The sequence below is a fragment of the Symphalangus syndactylus genome, chromosome 13 (assembly GCF_028878055.3).
Source record: "Symphalangus syndactylus isolate Jambi chromosome 13, NHGRI_mSymSyn1-v2.1_pri, whole genome shotgun sequence".
Classification (NCBI taxonomy): Eukaryota; Metazoa; Chordata; class Mammalia; order Primates; family Hylobatidae; genus Symphalangus; species Symphalangus syndactylus.
Window position 1 is genome coordinate 58,537,662 of NC_072435.2, and position 20,498 is coordinate 58,558,159.

The 20,498-nt window shown below is 43.8% G+C and overlaps 1 protein-coding gene across 6 annotated transcripts in view; it reads left to right on the forward strand.

The window, feature by feature from the left end:
• Nucleotides 1–20,498, forward strand: part of GRAMD1A (GRAM domain containing 1A) — a 108,144-nt gene that overhangs the window by 14,171 nt on the left and 73,475 nt on the right. For 2 of the 6 annotated variants that reach the window (XM_055239605.2, XM_055239607.2), the window contains exon 5: nt 6,744–8,698. The exons of the other annotated variants lie outside the window; for them this stretch is intronic. In XM_055239605.2, coding sequence (XP_055095580.1) covers nt 6,744–8,359 — 1,616 coding nt within the window. In that variant the 3' untranslated portion in view covers nt 8,360–8,698. Of the gene's footprint in view, nt 1–6,743; nt 8,699–20,498 lie in introns of those variants that run through there. 6 annotated transcript variants of the gene reach the window in all.

Consider the following 20,498-nt stretch of genomic DNA (forward strand, 5'->3'; position numbering starts at 1 on the left):
AGTCTCACTCTGTTGCCCAGGCTGGAGTGCAATGGTGCAATCTTGGCTTACTGCGGCCTCCACCTCCCAGGTTCAAGTGATTCTCCTGCCTCAGCCTCCCGAGTAGCTGGAATTACAAGTGCCCGCCACCATGCCCAGCTAATTTTTGTATTTTTAGTAGAGACAGGGTTTTGCCATGTTGGCCAGACTGGTCTTGAACTCCTGACCTCATGATCTGCCCACCAGTTTCCCAAAGTGCTGGGATTACAGGTGTGAGCCACTGCACCCAGCCTGACTGAAGTTTTTTGCCACAAACTAAGGTCCAGTTTCTCTCCTCTTTGAATTAAGTTATCTAAAGGTCTCTTTTTTCTGACAAGGGGGATGAATGGGCCACAATGATCCTGGGAGATAACAGGAACCATCCTAAAGGCAGATATTGAGTTCAGTGAGATAACATATCTAATCCAGTTTTGCAGTTGGTTTTTTTTTTTTTTTTTTTTGAGACGGAGTGTTGCTCTGTCGCCCAGGCTGGAGTGCAGTGGCGCGATCCCGGCTCACTGCAAGCTCCGCCTCCCGGGTTCTCGCCATTCTCCCGCCTCAGCCTCTCCAAGTAGCTGGGACTACAGGCACCCGCCACCACGCCCGGCTAATTTTTTGTATTTTTAGTAGAGACGGGGTTTCACCGTGGTCTCGATCTCCTGACCTCGTGATCCGCCTGCCTCGGCCTCCCAAAGTGCTGGGATTACAAGCATGAGCCACCGCGCCCGGCCTGCAGTTGGTTTTTATGTACAAACCCAGTGCTTTAGTGGCCACCCCAGTGATCTCATCCTATGGGCTTATCAAATAATATGGTAATATTTTAAAAGGTGGTAAACAGTTTTGTCTCAATATATCAAAGGAGGCAATGTGTATCTTATCAGGAGACATCTAATGTCTGGCTGTGCTCCTCATTCAAAGACAGTCTACTAGATTACAGGGATAATGGTCCAACCCCACATTATTATGTTTCTCCTTGTGACTAAACAATAATCTGTGTGATCTTAGTTTATTCTCAAGGAGTATACATTTCTCCAGTTTAGCAGTATATCTTGTCATGGTTTTAACAACAAATGATAATTCTCATTGGAATTATAAAATATCATTCTTTGTATGGAGATATTTTATTACTATTATTTCTTTTGTATAGGAGGCTGGACTCATTGGCTCACACCTGTAATCCCAGCACTTTGGGAGGGTGAAGTGGGAGGATGACTTGAGCCTAGGAATTGGAGACCAGTCTGGGCAATGTGGCAAGACCCCATCTCTATAAAAATTACAAAAAAATTAGCTAGGCATGGTGGCACACAGCTGTAGTCCCAGCTACCCAGCAGGCTGAGGTGGGAGGGAATCACCTGAGCCTGGGAGGCTGAGGCTGCATTGTGCTGTGGTTGTGCCACTGCACTCCAGCCTGGGCAAGAGTGAGATCCTATCTCAAAGAAAAAAAGAAAAAGAAAACCAGTAGGAAACCAAAGAATGAAGTGCTTGGGCAAGGACTTCATGTCTAAAACACCAAAAGCAATGGCAACAAAAGCTAAAATTGACAAATGGGATCTAATTAAACTAAAGAGCTTCTGCACAGCAAAAGAAACTACCATCAGAGTGAACAGGCAACCTACAAAATGGAGAAAATTTTTGCAACCTACTCATCTGACAAAGGGCTAATATCCAGAATCTACAATGAACTCAAATTTACAAGAAAAAACAAACAACCCCATCAAAAAGTGGGCAAAGGACATGAACAGACACTTCTCAAAAGAAGACATTTATGCGGCCAAAAAACACATGAAGAAATGCTCATCATCACTGGCCATCAGAGAAATGCAAATCAAAACCACAATGAGATACCACCTCACACCAGTTAGAATGGCCATCATTAAAAAGTCAGGAAACAACAGGTGCTGGAGAGGATGTGGAGAAACAGGAACACTTTTACACTGTTGGTGGGACTGTAAACTAGTTCAACCATTGTGGAAGTCAGTGTGGCGATTCCTCAGGGATCTAGAACTAGAAATACCATTTGACCCAGCCATCCCATTACTGGGTATATACCCAAAAGACTATAAATCATGCTGCTATAAAGACAGATGCACACGTATGTTTATTGCGGCACTATTCACAATAGCAAAGACTTGGAACCAACCCAAATGTCCAACAACGATAGACTGGATTAAGAAAATGTGGCACATATACACCATGGAATACTATGCAGCCATAAAAAATGATGAGTTCATGTCCTTTGTAGGGACATGGATGAAACTGGAAACCATCATTCTCAGTAAACTATCGCAAGGACAAGAAACCAAACACCGCATGTTCTCACTCATAGGTGGGAATTGAACAATGAGAACTCATGGACACAGGAAGGGGGAACATCACACTCCAGGGACTGTTGTGGGGTGGGGGGAAGGGGGAGGGACAGCATTAGGAGATATACCTAATGCTAAATGACGAATTAATGGGTGCAGCACACCAATGTGGCACATGTATACTTCTGTAACAAACCTGCACATTGTGCACATGTACCCTAAAACCTAAAGTATAATAAAAGAAAAAAAAAAAAAAGAATGAAGTGCTATGCTAGAAAATAAAGACATGGACGTCCTTAGACAAAGTTAGCAGTTTACCGTATTCCTGATAAAGTGACATTTTATTTTAAACATGGATAGGATAAGAAAGCTCCAGTCTACAAATAAAACATGCCAGAAGATTTTTAGGCGATGATGCCACCTGCACATGGAACCAAAAGGTGAGAAAATCTGTAAGAACGTCAAGGTGCTAAAAGGGGAAATTAGGTCAGTGTGGGACAGAGGGAGTTGTGTCTTGATATGAGGTCTGAGAGGTGAGCAGGGACCATATTATTTGTGGAAAGATACATGGATTTTAATGTAAGCACCACAAGAAACCCCTAGAAGGAACAATAAAATATGGATTATAAAAATTTCTTCTGCATCAGAAACATTTGTTGGAAAGGTTGACAGTATTGATGCCCAGGAACTTCCCCTATATCTGATTCAGAGGGCCTGGATGCTGCTTGAACATCCATTTTTTAACAGGCTCTTCAAAGATTTTTATCCACACCTAAATGAAAACTGTTTCACTAATCACCAACCTTTCTATTTTACATAAATACTTGTTAATCTCTGCATTCCTTTTTTTTTGAATTTCATAATGGTGTTTTAATATTACTGAGCTATTTATTTCTAGTTGGTGTTATTTTCAGTTTTTCTCTTTTCTTCCCTAGAGTTTTTTTTCATATAGAAAAATAAGATGATAGCGAGTCCCTGTCTCTACAAAAATGTAAAAAATTGCCTGCCTGCCTGCCTGCCTGCCTGCCTGCCTGCCTGCCTGCCTTCCTTCCTTCCTTCCTTCCTTCCTTCCTTCCTTCCTTCCTTCCTTCCTTCCTTCCTTCCTTCCTTCCTTCTTTCTTTCTTTCTTTTCTTTCTTTCTTTCTTTCCCTCTCTGGCGCAGGCTACAATCTACTCGGCTTGCTGCTGCCCGCGCCGCCGACTGCCTGGGACTGCCGGCGCGCGCCACCGCTGCCTGCCTTTTCTCCTTTGGATGCAGGCACGCGTTCACCATCTTGGCCACGCTGGTCGCCAGCTCCTGACGCCGAGTGCTCTGCCCCCCTCAGCCTCCTGAGGTACTGGGACTACAGACGGAGTCTCGCTCACCCAGTGCTCGGTGTTGCCCGGGCTGGAGTGCGGTGGCGTGGTCTGGCCTCGCGGCAGCCTCTACCCCCCAGCCGCCTGCCTTGGCCTGCCAGGGTGCTGGGATTGCAGCCCCTGCCCGGCCGCCGCCCCATCTGGAAGGTGGGGAGCGCCTCTGCCCGGCCGCCCCGTCTGGGAGGTGAGGAGCACCTCTGCCCGGCCGCCCCGTCTGGGAAGTGAGGAGCGCCTCTGCCCGGCCACCCACCGTCTGGGAAGTGAGGAGCGCCTCTGCCCGGCCACCCACCGTCTGGGAAGTGAGGAGCGCCTCTGCCCGGCCACTCACCGTCTGGGAAGTGAGGAGCGCCTCTGCCCGGCCGCCCCATCTGGGAAGTGAGGAGCGTCTCTGCCCGGCAACCCACCGTCTGGGAAGTGAGGAGCGCCTCTGCCCGGCCACCCACCGTCTGGGAAGTGAGGAGCGTCTCTGCCCGGCCACCCACCGTCTGGGAAGTGAGGAGCGCCTCTGCCCGGCCACCCACCGTCTGGGAAGTGAGGAGCGCCTCTGCCCGGCCGCCCCGTCTGGGAAGTGAGGAGCGCCTCTGCCCGGCCACCCTGTCTGGGAAGTGAGGAGCGCCTCTGCCCGGCCGCCCCGTCTGGGAAGTGAGGAGCGCCTCTGCCCGGCCGCCCTGTCCGGGAAGAAGTGAGGAGCGCCTCTGCCCGGGCGCCCCGTCTGGGAAGTGAGGAGCGCCTCTGCCCGGCCGCCCCGTCCGGGAAGAAGTGAGGAGCGCCTCTGCCCGACCGCCCCGTCTGGGAAGTGAGGAGCGCCTCTGCCCGGCCACCCCGTCCGGGAAGAAATGAGGAGCGCCTCTGCCCGGGCGCCTCATCCGGGAAGAAGTGAGGAGCGCCTCTGCCCGGGCGCCCCATCCAGGAAGAAGTGGGGAGCGCCTCTGCCTGGCCACCCACTGTCTGGGAAGTGAGGAGCGCCTCTGCCCGGCCGCCCCGTCTGGGAAGTGAGGAGCGCCTCTGCCCGGCCGCCCCGTCTGGGAAGTGAGGAGTGCCTCTGCCCGGCCGCCCCGTCTGGGAAGTGAGCAGCACCTCTGCCCGGCCACCCCGTCCGGGAAGAAGTGAGGAGCGCCTCTGCCCGGCCGCCCCGTCTGGGAAGTGAGGAGCGCCTCTGCCCGGGCGCCCCGTCTGGGAAGTGAGGAGCGCCTCTGCCCGGCCGCCCCGTCCGGGAAGAAGTGAGGAGCGCCTCTGCCCGGCCGCCCCGTCTGGGAAGTGAGGAGCGCCTCTGCCCGGCCACCCACCGTCTGGGAAGTGAGGAGCGCCTCTGCCCGGCTGCCCCGTCTGGGAAGTGAGGAGTGCCTCTGCCCGGCCGCCCCGTCTGGGAAGTGAGGAGTGCCTCTGCCCGGCCGCCCCGTCTGGGAAGTGAGCAGCGCCTCTGCCCGGCCACCCCGTCCGGGAAGAAGTGAGGAGCGCCTCTGCCCGGCCGCCCCGTCTGGGAAGTGAGGAGCACCTCTGCCCGGCCGCCCCGTCTGGGAAGAAATGAGGAGCGCCTCTGCCCGGGCGCCCCGTCCGGGAAGAAGTGAGGAGCGCCTCTGCCTGGCCGCCCCGTCCGGGAAGAAGTGAGGAGCGCCTCTGCCCGGCCGCCCCATCTGGGAAGTGAGGAGCGCCTCTGCCCGGCCGCCCCGTCCGGGAAGAAATGAGGAGCGCCTCTGCCCGGGCGCCCCATCCGGGAAGAAGTGAGGAGCGCCTCTGCCCGGCCACCCATCGTCTGGGAAGTGAGGAGCGCCTCTGCCCGGCCACCCATCGTCTGGAAGTGAGGAGCGCCTCTGCCCGGCCACCCCGTCTGGGAAATGAGGAGCGCCTCTGCCCGGCCACCCATCGTCTGGGAAGTGAGGAGCGCCTCTGCCCGGCCGCCCCGTCCGGGAGGAAGTGAGGCGTGCCTCTGCCCGGCCGCCCCGTCCGGGAGGAAGTGAGGAGCGCCTCTGCCCGGCCGCCCCGTCCGGGAAGAAGTGAGGAGCGCCTCTGCCCGGCCGCCCCGTCCGGGAAGAAGTGAGGAGCGCCTCTGCCCGGCCGCCCCGTCCGGGAAGAAGTGAGGAGCGCCTCTGCCCGGCCGCCTCGTCTGGGAGGTGAGGAGCGCCTCTGCCCAGCCACCCATCGTCTGGGAGGTGAGGAGCGCCTCTGCCCGGCCACCCATCGTCTGGGAGGTGAGGAGCCCCTCTGCCCGGCCACCCGTCTGGAAAGTGAGGAGCGCCTCTGCCCGGCTGCCCCATCTGGGAAGTGAGGAGTGCCTCTGCCCGGCCACCCATCGTCTGGGAGGTGAGGAGTGCCTCTGCCCGGCCGCCCATCGTCTGGGAAGTGAGGAGCGCCTCTGCCCGGCCACCTATCGTCTGGGAAGAAGTGAGGAGCGTCTCTACCTGGCCGCCCCGTCTGGGAAGTGAGGAGCCCCTCTGCCCGGCCGCCCCGTGTCTGGGTAGAAGTGAGGAGCTCCTCTGCCTGGCCGCTCCGTCTGGGAGGTCTACCACGGAGGCCAGAAGCAATGTGGGGGCTGGACGTGGTGGCTGACGCCTGTGGTCCCGGCACTCTGGGAGGCGAGGCGGGTTGATCACTTCGGGCTAGGAGTTCGAGACCAGTCTGGCCAACTTGGCGAAACATGAAGAATACAACAGACAAACCAACCAACCAACTCAATGACAACAAAACAGGTCTACCCTGGAGTCATACTCTAATTTTTTCTATTTTCCTCCCTTTCTGATCCTTTATCCCACTTTCTTTTTCTTCCTCTTCCTTCTCCCTCTTCTTTGTCAAATAGAGGATTGAGTTATTATGACTGATCCATATAAAGTCCCTCTCTCATTTATTTTAACTCCCACCCCCATTTCTATTCCCCGACTTCCCATGTGCAACCTTCCTAATATGTTTGATACACATCTTTTTGTTTGTATGTATTTTTAGAAAATGTTTATTGTTTTTGTATGCACAAAAAATTAATAAAAAAAAAGAAAAAATAAATAAATAAATTATTGTACATTCAAAAAAAAAAAAAAAGAAAAATAAGATATTTTTTAAATTTTCTTTCAGATTTGCAGTTGGAAGATGATACAATTGGCCGTAAAGAAATGCCCACCTCTGAAAACTGTCTATCTTTTGCTCTACATCAGAAAATAAGTAGACAGAAACCATGTGAATGTCGGGAATATGGAAAGACTCTTTTTCAAGACTCAAAGCCTGTTCAACATGAAAGAATACATAGTAGTGAAAAACCCAACAGATGTAAAGAATGTGGGAAGAACTTTAGTAATGGACATCAACTCACCATACATCAGAGATTGCATGTTGGTGAGAAACCCTATAAATGTGAGAAATGTGGTAAGGCCTTTATCAGTGGCTCAGCCTTTGTTAAGCATGGGAGAATTCACACTGGTGAGAAGCCACTCAAATGTAAGCAATGTGGAAAGACTATTAGCAGTAGCTATCAACTTACAGTGCATAAGAGTATTCATACTGGGAAGAAACCATATGAGTGCGGGGAATGTGGGAAAGCTTTTCTAGTATATGGAAAGCTTACCCGGCATCAGAGTACTCACACTGGTGAAAAACCCTTTGGGTGTGAGGAGTGTGGGAAGGCCTTCAGTACCTTTTCGTACCTGGTTCAACATCAGCGAATTCATACTGGTGAAAAACCCTATGAATGCAAAGAATGTGGGAAGGCCTTTAGCACTAGCTCACCCCTTGCTAAGCATCAGAGAATTCATACTGGCGAGAAACCCTATGAATGTAAGGAGTGTGGGAAGGCCTTCACTGTGTATGGACAGCTTACTCGACATCAGAGTATTCATACTGGTGAGAAACCTTTTGAATGTAAGGAATGTGGAAAGGCCTTTAGACTTAGTTCCTTCCTTCATGCACATCAGCAAATTCACGCAGGGATAAAGCCCTACGGATGCAAGGAATGTGGGAAAACCTTCAGTCGTGCCTCATATCTTGTTCAACATGGAAGACTTCACACTGGCGAGAAGCCCTATGAATGTAAGGAGTGTGGCAAGGCCTTTAGTACTGGCTCATACCTTGTTCAGCATCAGAGGATCCATACTGGGGAGAAACCCTATGAATGTAAGGAATGTGGCAAAGCCTTTATTAGTCGCCATCAGCTTACCGTACATCAAAGGGTTCATACTGGAGAGAAACCCTACGAGTGTAAGGAATGTGGCAAGGCCTTCAGAGTGCACGTACATCTCACACAGCATCGGAAAATTCATACTGATGTAAAGCCCTATGAATGTAAGGAATGTGGAAAGAATTTTAGTCGAGCCTCGTACCTTGTACAACATGGCAGAATCCATACTGGTAAGAAGCCCTATGAGTGTAAGGGGTGTGGCAAGGCCTTCAGTTCTGGCTCATACCTTGTTCAGCATCAAAGAATTCATACTGGGGAGAAACCCTATGAATGTAACAAATGTGGGAAAGCCTTTACTGTTTATGGACAACTTATTGGACATCAGAGTGTTCACACTGGTGAGAAACCTTTTGAATGTAAGGAATGTGGGAAGGCCTTTAGACTTAATTCATTCCTTACTGAACATCAGCGGGTACACACTGGTGAGAAACCGTTTAAATGTAAAAAATGTGGGAAGACCTTTAGATACAGTTCAGCCCTTAAAGTGCATCTGAGAAAGCATATGAGTGTTATACCCTAAGAGTCTGAGGAATGTGGGAAGTGCTTCGTGTATGGCTCAAACGTTGTTGAACATCAGGGAATTTATGCTGGTAGGAAACTTTCAAATGTGAAGAATATTGGCAGGTCTATTCTCATCTTTCTTATAAGATAATTCATAATATAATTCAGAAAACATAAGAATCTTCGTTTGTCATTTCTAGGTTTGTAATACCAATATTTATACTGGTGGACCGTTCAGAAAAAGTGGGAAACATTATTACTTAATGGTTACAGCATTGACAGCATGAGATTTTATATGATGTATTTATTCTAATGTGATTGTATGAACAAGTGAATAAAAAACCTTGTACCTCCTAAACCACTGTTGAACTTCAAATAATTCATCATTATTTTTTAAAACCAGTTAACAATGTAATGAAAGCCTTTAGCCATGGCACTCACGTTAACTGTCATCATTGTTATTCCACTGCCTTGCAGCCAGTTAGATGTTAGGCACTACACTTATCACCTGACAGCATTGTTTTAAAATGGTGATAATAGAACCTACATTCTTATTTAAAAAAAAAAAAAAAATGCCAGGCTTGGTGGCTCACGCCTGTAATCCCAGCACTTTGGGAGGCTGAGGCGGGCAGATCACGAGATCAGGAGATGAAGACCATGCTGGCTAACACGGTGAAACCCCGTCTCTACTAAAAATACAACAAATTAGCTGGGCATTGTGGTGGGCGCCTGTAGTCCCAGCTGCTCGGGAGGCTGAGGCAGGAGAATGGCGTGAACCCGGGAGGTGGAGCTTGCAGTGAGCCGAGATCGCGCCACTGCACTCCAGCCTGGGCGACAGAGCAAGACTCTGTCTCAAAAAAAAAAAAAAAAAAAAAAATAGCTGGGCATGGTGGCGGGCGCCTGTAGTCCCAACTACTCAGGAGGCTGAGACAGGAGAAAGGCATGAACCTGGGAGGCGGAGCTTGCAGTGAGCCAAGATCATGCCACTGCACTCCAGCCTGGCGACAGAGCTAGACTCTGTCTCAAAAAAAAAGAAAAAGAAGAAAGAAAAATTGAGACCTCAAACTGGGCATCTGAGCTGGGCACAGTTCAAATGGGAAGTCTGGAGGCTGAGGTGGGGGGTTCACTTGAGCCCAGGAGCTCGAGATCAGCCTGGGCAATGTAAAGAGACCCTGTCTCCACAAAAAAAATAACAAATTAAAATAAAATAGAATAAATTGGCTATCTGGCACCTATCAGGGACATGAGAGTTCCATTGGATAGCTTTACCAAGAACCCAGAATTGTATATTCTGGGAAGTGAAATGTGTGCCTTTGTTATTATCAGTAATATGTAACACTGAAGGAAATGAGTTATTTGGCCTTGTATTGTGGCCACAGTGTATCTAGAGACATGTGTGATTTACATTTATATTTTAGGTATCTGTAAGGTAGGAGATTCCTAGAGTTTTTACTCTGAAGTGCACAAGTCTTAGGCAATGGCCCGATAGTTTGCAATAAATGTGAGGATGAGGCCATTTGTTGACCAGGTCATCCAGTGCTAAGATGACTGCCTGAAGTTTGGCCAGTTGTGCTGACTGTTGGGGACATCCTGTCTAAGATGCAAAGTGTAGGGACCAGCCCCACAGGGTCAGTGGGTCTCTCCCTGTGTGCGGCGACGAGAGAATGTAGAAATAAAGACACAAGACAAAGAGATAAAAGAAAAGGCAGCTGGGCCCGGGGGACCACTACCACCAATGCACGGAGACCGGTAGTGGCCCCGAATGTCTGGCTGCGCTTTTATTGGATACAAAGCAAAAGGGGCAGGGTAAAGAATGTGAGTCTTTTCCAATGATAGGTAAGGTCACGTGGGTCACATGTCCACTGGACAGGGGGCCCTTCCCTGCCTGGCAGCCGAGGCAGAGAGAGAAGACAAAGAGAAAGACAGCTTATGTCATTATTTCTACATATCAGAGACTATCAGTATTTTCACTAATTTACTACTGCTATCTAGAAGCAGAGCCAGGCATACAGGATGGAACATGAAGGTGGACTAGGAGCATGACCACTGAAGCACAGCATCACAGGGAGACGGTTAGGCCTCCGGATAACTGTGGGAAAGCCTGACTGGTGTCAGGCCCTCCACAAGAGGTGGAGGAGCAGAATCTTCTCTAAACTCCCCCGGGGAAAAGGAGACTCTCTTTCCCAGTCTGCTAAGTAGCGGGTGTTGTTCCTTGACACCTTTTGCTACCGCTAGACCACGGTCCGCCTAGCAACGGGCATCTTCTCAGATGCTGGCGTCACCGCTAGACCAAGGAGCCCTCTGGTGGCCCTGTCTAGGCATAACAGAAGGCTCGCACTCTTGTCTTCTAGTCACTCCTCACTATGTCCCCTTAGCTCCTATCTCTGTATGGCCTGGTTTTTCCTAGGTTATGATTATAGAGCGGGGATTATTATAATATTGGGCTAAAGAGTAATTACTACCAACTAATGATTAATGATATTCATATGTAATCATATCTAAAATCTATATCTGGTATGACTATTCTTGTTTTATATTTTATTATACTGGAACAGCTCGTGTCCTCGGTCTCTTGCCTTGGCACCTGGGTGGCTTGCCGCCCACAGCAAAAGTAGCAAGATTCCACTAATTTAAAAAACAACACACAAAAAATCAATATTTATGATGGTTGGCAGTGTCGTTCATATGGTCTGCAAACTGCTATTGCTGTTTACTTGGTTAATCCCAAGGGTCTCCCCAGGTAGCCAACTGGTCTAGGAGAGGGGGTGACTTCCTCCAGTACCATGGCATGTGGCAAGAGACTGAGGACAAAGGAGACCACCTCTCCTGTAGATGGAATACGCCAGAAGGCCCAGATTTGGCTCTATCCTGTATTAAGGAGGCCTCAGTAGCCATGCCAAGTTTGTAGGTTGCTGTTTCTTGACTCAAAACAAATGGGCAGCTAAGTATTAGGTCTGTGAAAGTCTCTATGTAGTATGTAGCTAGTCAGTTTGTTTTAATGGAGGCATAGCATGAGTTTGAGAAGGGCAGTTTCTTGTATCAGAAGCCCTTGGGAAACTTCTGGCCATCAGAGGTGGTCTAGAGACTCAAGGACACATAAGAAGAGGTTACCAAAGCCTTGACAGTGAAGGGATCTCTTAGGGCACTAACAAATGTGTCTGTTGATGTCAATGTGGACAGATTTTAAAGACTTTGCTGGGGGGAATCACCCTGTCTGATGTTATGGGTTATTATATAGCTAAGGATACAAGAGACTGTGGTACTGGGGAGGGATAAACAACGTAGGTCTAAATAACAGAATAGATAACCCAGAAACGTGCAAAGAAATATAACCAACTGATTTTTGACAAACCAGTAAAAGCAAATAAATGAAGGCAGATAAGGCTTTTCAACAAATAATGCTGGAGCAATTGAACATCCATAGGCAAAAGAAGTGAACATCAACTTAATCCCATACTTTAAACACAAATTCACTCAAAATGGATCACAGATTAAAATATAAAATATAAAAGTACAAAATGTTCAGAAGAAAATACAGGAGAAAATTGTCAGAACTGAATGCTAGGTTTACCCTAGGTTTAATGGGTTAGGTAAACCCATTAAACAAAAGAAAAAATATCCAAAAATAAGAGTATCAGTTTCCACATTAAAAAACTAACAAAGGAAGAGAAATGCAAAATGAGCAGAAGAGATTATATAATAAAGATTAAAATGGAAGTCAATGAAATAAACAGAATGAACTGTAAAGAAAATCAGTGAAACCAAAAGCCTTAAGAACAATACAACTGATAAACCTCTAGCCAAGGATTATCAAGTTACAAAGAAGCACATAAATTACCCAGATTGGGAATAAGAGACATGACAGATTCTACAGATATTGAAAGGAAAATCATGAACCCATTTATGCCAATAAATCTGGTAAATAAAATGAACAAACTCTCTTTGAAGACACAAACCACTAAAGTTCACTTAAGAAAAATAAATAAAAGTGTATATCCCTATATTTATTTTTAAAATCAGATTTGTAATTAGAAACCTTCCTACAAAGCAAACTGTGGCTTAAATGGCTTCAGTGGTATAGTCTACCAAACATTCAGGGAAGAAAACCTTAGAATGCAGAAACTCTTCCAAAAAAGTGGAAGCATAAGGAATGCTTTCCAACTTAATTGGTGAAACTATTATCGTGATACCAAAACCACACAAAGGCATTACAAGAAAACCGCAGATCAATATCCTTCATGAACATAGATATAGAAACTTCAACAAAATTTTGGCAAATCAAACCCAACAATACAAAAAAAGGATAACACATCAAGAAAATGTAGATTTACCCTCAAAATATTAAAGTTCACTTGATATTTGAAAATCAATGCAATTTACCATTAAAAGACTTTAAGGCCAGGTGCGGTGGCTCACGCCTGTAATCCCAGCACTTTGGGAGGCTGAAGCAAGCAGATCACTTGAGGTTGGGAGTTTGAGACCAGCCTGACTAACATGGAGAAACCCCGTCTCTACTAAAAATACAAAATTAGCTGGGTGTGGTGGTGCATGCCTGTAATCCCAGCTACTCAGGAGGCTGAGGCAGGAGAATTGCTTAAACCTGGGAGGTGGAGGTTGCAGTGAGCCAAGACCGCACCATTGCACTCCAGCCTGGGCAACAAGACTGAAACTCCGTCTCAAAAAAAAAAAGACTTTAAAACAAGGTAAAATGTGATTGTAGCAGGTAAACTCTAAAAAGACCCCCAAATCTCTACTTCCTGGAATTCTTACCCTTGGGTACCCCTCACACATTTTACAAGGGTTGATCTGTAAAGCCCGTATAAAACAGAAAACGTGAGGACATGTAACTTCCAATTTTAGGTTATCGAAGACACTGGTCTCCTTCTTGGGTAGACTCTCCTGCTCTTGGATCACTTTCTCTGTTTGAAAGAATCCATGTGACGAGCATCCCTATGGAGAGATCCATGTGGCAAGGAACTAAAGCTTCCTGTCAACTGCCATGGAAAAGAGGTTAGAATTGAATCTTCCAGCCTCCGGCAAGTCTCCTGAGATTGTAGCTCCAGAGACAGCTTACCTGCAATTTCATGGGGGATTCTCAACCTTGACCTACCTAAGCTGCTCCCAGATTAATGTAATATTCTAAAATATGTAAACAAATGTAGAGTGACAGCAGATCAGTGGTTTCCTAAAGACGGGTAGGTGGGTAAGGAGGAAGAGATTACAAAAAGCCCAAGAAAACCTTTAATTTCATGGCTATAAACATGTACCAAAACTTGTACATGTTAAATATGTGTAGTTTAGACTTCAATAAAGCTGTTTTCCTAAAAAAAAAAAAAACTTAAAAAATCCTCATTTCCTAATTATTTTACTATTATCTATGCTTTAGAGGTTATTTACATTTATTGCATCTATTCAGTGGAAACAGAATACAATGGTGTGCTATTGCACATATCTTCCCAACTCCATATTCATGGACATCGTGTTGTAGCTTGAAATTGGCCAAGATAGAAATATTTACACCTAGGTAATTGGTAAACACTATAAACCAGAACTTGATCTGTTGTTTTATTGGCCAGATAGACTTAAGAAAGTAGAGAATATGTTAATAATTCAGATTAAACTTAAAAGTGTTTCATGTCTCTAGTTTCCCATGGTGAACAGCACAAAATTTTGAGGAAATATCATTCCAATACTCAAAATTACCCTATAAAACAAGTCACTGGCATTATTGATAAATGACTGCAGTTCCAAAAAATTTCTTTACTATTTCAATATCAACTAATATTTACTTTTAAAATAGGCAAGAGATATGAGTAGACATTTTACCATAGAAGTTATATGGGTGGCAAATAAAAACATGATTTAAAATATGCTCAAAATCATGAAGCCTTAGAGAAATGCAAGTTAAAACTACAATAAGATACTATTACCCCATCCCTAGTAGCATTATGAACATTAAAAACACAGATCATAGCAATTGTTGGTGATTATGTGACGAAACTGGAACTCTTGCTCACAATCGGGGATGCAGGGGATGTAAAATGGTATAATAACTTTAGAACACAATTTGGCAGTTTCTTAAAATGTAAAATATTCACCTACCCTGCAACAAAGGCAGTGCACTTTTAGACAATAACACAAGAGAAGAGAAAGAATATTCCCACACAAAGACCTACACACTAATGGTTACAGTAGCTCAATTTGTAATGGACAAAAACCAACATGCAGCTAATAGAAGAAAAGGTGGGAGTTCCAGAGGAAAGAGAGAAACAAGAAGGAAGAGGGACTATTTTTAAGAAATGGCCAAAACTACCCAAATTTGATGAAAGACTTTTTTTTTATTTTAATGCACTACACAGATGTAAAAAGACATAAATATAAACACCCAAGAAGCTCAATGAGCTCCAAGAAGGATGAATTCAAAGAGACTCACGCTGAGGCACATTATAATCAAACTGTCAAAAGACAGAGACATAAAGAGAATACTGAAAGCAGCAAAAAAGAAGTGACTCATCATTCAAGGGATACTCACTAAGATTATCAGATTTCTCATCAGAAACCTTAGAGGGCAGAAGGCAGAAGGCAGTGGGCTGACATGTTCAAAGTGCTAAAAGAACTGACAACCAAGACTCCTAAATCTGGCAAAACTATCCACCAAAACTGAGGGAGAAATGAAGACATTCCCAGTTGAGGGAATGTGTTACTAAGAGAACTGCTCTGCAAGAAATGCTAAAGGGAGTCCTTCCAGTTGAAATGAAAGGACACTGGACAGTAACTCAGTGCCATGAGAAGAAATAAGGATCTCTAGTAAAGACAAATACCTGGGAAAATTTTAAAGTTCATATTATTGTAACTTTGTACTCCACTTTTTGTTTTTTTGCGTGATTTAAGAGATGAATGCATTAAAAAAATTATTAATCTATGTTTTTGGACACACACTGTATAAAGAGGTAATCTTGTGACATTACTATCTAAAAGTGTTGGGGATGGAGCTGTATCAGATCAGAGTTTTTCTGTGTTATTAATGGTAAGCTGGTAAAAGTTCAAATCAGAGTATCACAAATCTAGGATGTGAAATGTAATCTCCATGGTAACCACAAAGAAAATAGTTATGGAATATACACAAAATGAAATGAGAATGAAATTAAAATGTTTCACATTTGAAAAGTCAAACACACAAAAAGAGAGTAATATAGGAAATAAGGGACAAAAAAGCTAAAATCACATAGAAAATAAATAGCAGAATGACAGAAGTCCCTCCTTATCAGTAATTACTTTAAATATAACTGGATTAAATCCTCAGAGCAAAACACAGAAACTGGCAAACTGAGTTAAAAAACAAACAACAAAAAAAAAACACCCATGATCCAACTATATGCTGTCTACAAAGTTTAACTTTAGATCCAAAGACAGAAATAGATTGAAAGTAAAAGAATGGAAAAAGATATTCCATGCAAATAGTAACCAAAAGAAAGCAGGGATGGACATACTGGTATCAAACAAAATAGACCTTAAATCAAAACGAGGTTCCATGAGACAAAGAGAGACATTACATATTAAAAGATTCAAGACAGCAAGGACATATAACAATTATAAGCATTTATATACCTAATAACAGACCATCAAAATATACAAAGCAAAAATGGACAGAATTAACAGAAGAAATAGACAGTTCTACAACAATAGAGACTTCAATAACCGATTCTCAATAATAAATAAAACAATCAGAAGACCAATAAGGAAATAGAGGGCTTGAACAATACAATAAGCCAATTAGATCTAACAGAAAATATACAGAATACATGATAACAATAGAATACACTTGCACATGGGATATTCTCCAAAATAGACCATGTTAGGCCATAAATTAAGGATCAATAAATTTAAAAAGATATATATCATATAAAATATCTTCCCTGATCACAACAGGATAAAGTTAGGAAAACTTGAAAATTCACAAATTTGTAGAAAGTAAATGACACTCTTAAATAATGATTATATCAAAGAAATCACAAAGGAAATTATAAAATAGAGATGAAAGAAAATGAAAACAATATACAAAAACTTGTAGGATACAACAAAAGCAGTGCCTAAGTAGGAAATTTATAGCTATAAAGATTATATTAAAAGAGAAGAAAGATCTCAAATCAAAAATCTAACTTTACAACTTAAAAAAACTTAAGAAAAACTTTATAACTTAAGAAACTTAAGAACAACCGGCCAGGCGCAGTGGCTCATGCCTGTAATCCCAGCACTTTGGAAGGCCAAGGTGGGCAGATCATGAGGTCAGGAGTTCGAGACCAGCCTGACCAACATGGTGAAACCCTGTCTCTACTGAAAATACAAAAATTAGCCGGGCATGGTGGCGTGCACCTGTAATCCCAGCTACTCAGGAGGCTGAGGCAGGAGAATCGCTTGAACCTGGCAGGTGGAGGTTGCAGTGAGCTAAGATTGTGCCACTGCACTCCAGCCTGGCAACAGAGCAAGGCTCAGTCTCAAAAAAAAAAAAAAAACCACAAAAAACACTAAGCCAAAAAGTTAGCAGGAGGAAGGAAATAATAAAGATTAGAGCAGAGATAACTAGAGAATATAAAAGCAACAGAGAAAATCAACAAAACCAAAAGTTGGTTGTTAGAAAGGATTAACAAAATTGACAAAAATTTTAGTTAGAAATGACTAAGAAAAAAAGACAGAAGATTCAAATTAATAAAATTAGAAATTAAAATAAAGACACTATGATAGAGTCTATATAAATAAAAAAAATTACAAGAGAGCTATGAACAATTGTATGCCAACAAATTGGTTGACCTAGAATGGATATATTCTGTGAAACACAAAATCTACCAAGACTGAATCATGAAAAACTAAAAGGCTGAGTACCATGGCTCATGCCAGTGATCCTAGCACTTTGGGAGACCAAGGCAGGAGTATGCTTAAGCCTAGGAGTTTGAGACTGGCCTGGGCAACATAGAGAGACCCTGTCTCTATAAAAATAAAAATTAGCCAGATATGATGGTGCATGCCTGTAGTCCCAGCTACTCAGGAAGCTGAAGTGGGAGGATTGCTGAGCCCAGCAGGTTGAGGCTGCAGTGAGCCATGATCATGCCACTGCATTCCAGCCTGGGTGACAAAGTGAGACTCTTTCTCTCTCTTTCTCACTCTCGATGATGAAGAAGACGAGGAAGAGGAAGGAGAGGAAGAGGAAGAAGAATAAGAAGAGGAAGAAGAAAAAGAAAAGAAAAATTTGAATAGGCCTATCAACAGTAAAGATAGAGAATCAAAAACCTCTCAACAAGAACAACACAAAAGCCCTGACCTGACAGCTTATCTGATGAATACTACTATACACTTAAAGAACTAACACCAATCCTTCTTAAACTTTTCCAAAAAACTGAAGGAGAGAACACTTCCTAACTCATTTTATGAAGCCAGAATTGCCCTGATGCCAAAGCCAGACAAACATAAGAAAAGTACAGACCAATATCCCTTATGAACACTGATGCCAAAATCCTCAATCAAATATTAGCAAGCCAAATTAAGCAGCATGTTAAAAGGATTATACACCATGTCCAAGTGGGATTTATTCCTAGAATGCAAGGATGGTTCAATGCATGAAAAACAATCAATATACTATTCCATATTAACAGAATAAAGGAAAAAAACCAATCATCTCTTTTGATGCAGAAAAAGCATTTGACAAAAATTCAATACCATTTCATGTAAAAAAAAAAAACTCAAAAAATGAAATAAAAGGAAACTATGTCAACATAATGAAAGCCATATATAAAAAACCCATAGCTAACATCATTCTCAATGGTGAAAAACCAAAAGCTTTCTGATCAGGAACAAGGCAAAGATGTCCTCTTTCTCTGTTTCTGTTCAACATGGTACTGGAAGTCCTAGCCAGAGTAATTATGGAAGAAAAGAAGTAAAAGGCAGCCAAATTGGAAAGGAAGAAGTAAAATTATTTCTGATCACAGGTGATATTATATGTAGATAATCCTAAAGTTTTCACACACACACACACACACACAAAGACTGTTAAAATTAATAAATGAATTCAGCAAACTAGCAGGATAAAAAAAATAAACACAGAAAAATGACTTACATTTCCACACACTAACAGTGAACAATCTGAAAAGGAAATCATGAAAACAGTTCCATTTACATTAGCATCAAAAATAACAGAATGCTTAGGAATTAACCAAGGAGGTGAAAACTTGTAGAATGAAAACTACAAAACACTCCTGAAAGAAAACAAAGACATAAATAAATGGAATGAAATTCCATATTCACAGGCTAGGTAACTTAATATTATTAAGATGTCGATACCACCCAAAGTGATCTATAGATTTAGTGGAATCCCTACTAAAATCCCAATAATGTCTTATGCAGAAATATAAAGATCCATTCTAAAATTAATATGGAATCTCAAGGGATCCTGAATAGCCAAAAGAATATTGAAAAAGAACAAAGTTGAAGGTCTCACACTTCCTAATTTTAAAACTTACTACAAAGCTACAGTAATCAAAACAGCATGAAACTGGTGTAAGGACAGACATACACACCAGTAGAATACAATGGAGCTCAGAAGTAAACCCTCACATATATGCTCAAATGATTTTTGACAGGGATGCCAAGACCAACCAATGGGGAAAAGACAGTCTTTTGAACAAATGGTGTTAGGAAATGGGATATCCACATGCAAAACAATGAAGCTGGACCCTTACCTAACACCATATACAAAAATTAACTCCAAAAAGTGACTCAAAATGAATCAAAGACCTACATGTAGGAGCTAAAGCTATAAAAACTCTTAGAGACATAGGTGGCAATGGTTCCTTAGATATGACACCAAAGGCAAAGACGCCAAAAGAAAACACAGACAAATTGAACCTCATGAAAATTTAAAATTTTCTGATCAAAGGACACTATGAACAGAGTAAAAAGGTCCACAGAATGGGAGAAAATATCTGATAAGGGATTGGTACCCGGCATATACAGAAAAGTTGTAAAACTCAACAACAAAACAACTCAATTCAAAAATGGAGATAAGAAGCCGGGCACAGTGGCTCACGCCTATAATCCCAGCACTTTGGGAGGCCAAGGCGGGTGGATCGCGAGGTCAGGAGATCGAGACCATCCTCACTAACATGGTGAAACCCCATCTCTACTAATACAAAAAATTAGCTGGGCGTGGTGGCAGGCGCCTGTAGTCCCAGCTACTCGGGAGGCTGAGGCAGGAGAATGGTGTGAACCCGGGAGGCGGAGCTTGCAGTGAGCCGAGATTGTGCCACTGCACTCCAGCCTGGGTGACAGAGCGAGACTCTGTCTCAGAAAAAAAAAAAATGGAGATAAGGAGGAGTGAGTGAAAAAAAAAAATGGAGAAAATACTTGAATAGAAATTTCTCCAAAGATATACAAATGGCCAGTAAGCACATGAAATGATACTTAAAGTCACAAATCATTAGGGAAAGCATATCAAATGAGATACTACTTCACACCCATTAGAATGGCTACCACCAAAAAAAAACAAAAACAAGTGCTGGTGACGATGTAGGAAAACAATTTTTTTTTTTTTTTTTTTTTTGAGAGGGAGTCTCGCTCTGCTGCCCAGGCTGGAGTGCAGTGGCACGATCTTGGCTCACTGCAAGCTCCACCTCCCGGGTTCATGCCATTCTTCTGCCTCAGCCTCCCAAGCAGCTGGGACTACAGGCACCCGCCACCATGCCCAGCTAATTTGTTGTATTTTTAGTAGAGACGGGGTTTCACTGTGTTAGCCAGGATGGTCTCGATCTCCTGACCTCATGACCCGCCGGCCTCAGCCTCCCAAAGTGCTGGGATTACAGGCATGAGCCACCGCACCTGGCCCTGAAAAATTTAAAACTTTGTTTATTGTTGGTAAGAATGTGAAAGGGTGCAGCTCTGTGGAAAACAGTGTATGTCAGGTCCTCAAAAAACTAAAAATGGATTTACATATCATCTAGTAATTCTACTTCTGAGCATATACCCAAAAGAGTTGAAAGTAGGGTCTTGAAGAGATATTTGTTGTGCACTCATGTTCAGAGCAGCATTATTCACAATAGGCAAAAGGTGGAGGCAACCCAAGCATCCATTGACATGTGATAGATAAGCAAAATGCAACACATACAAGGAAA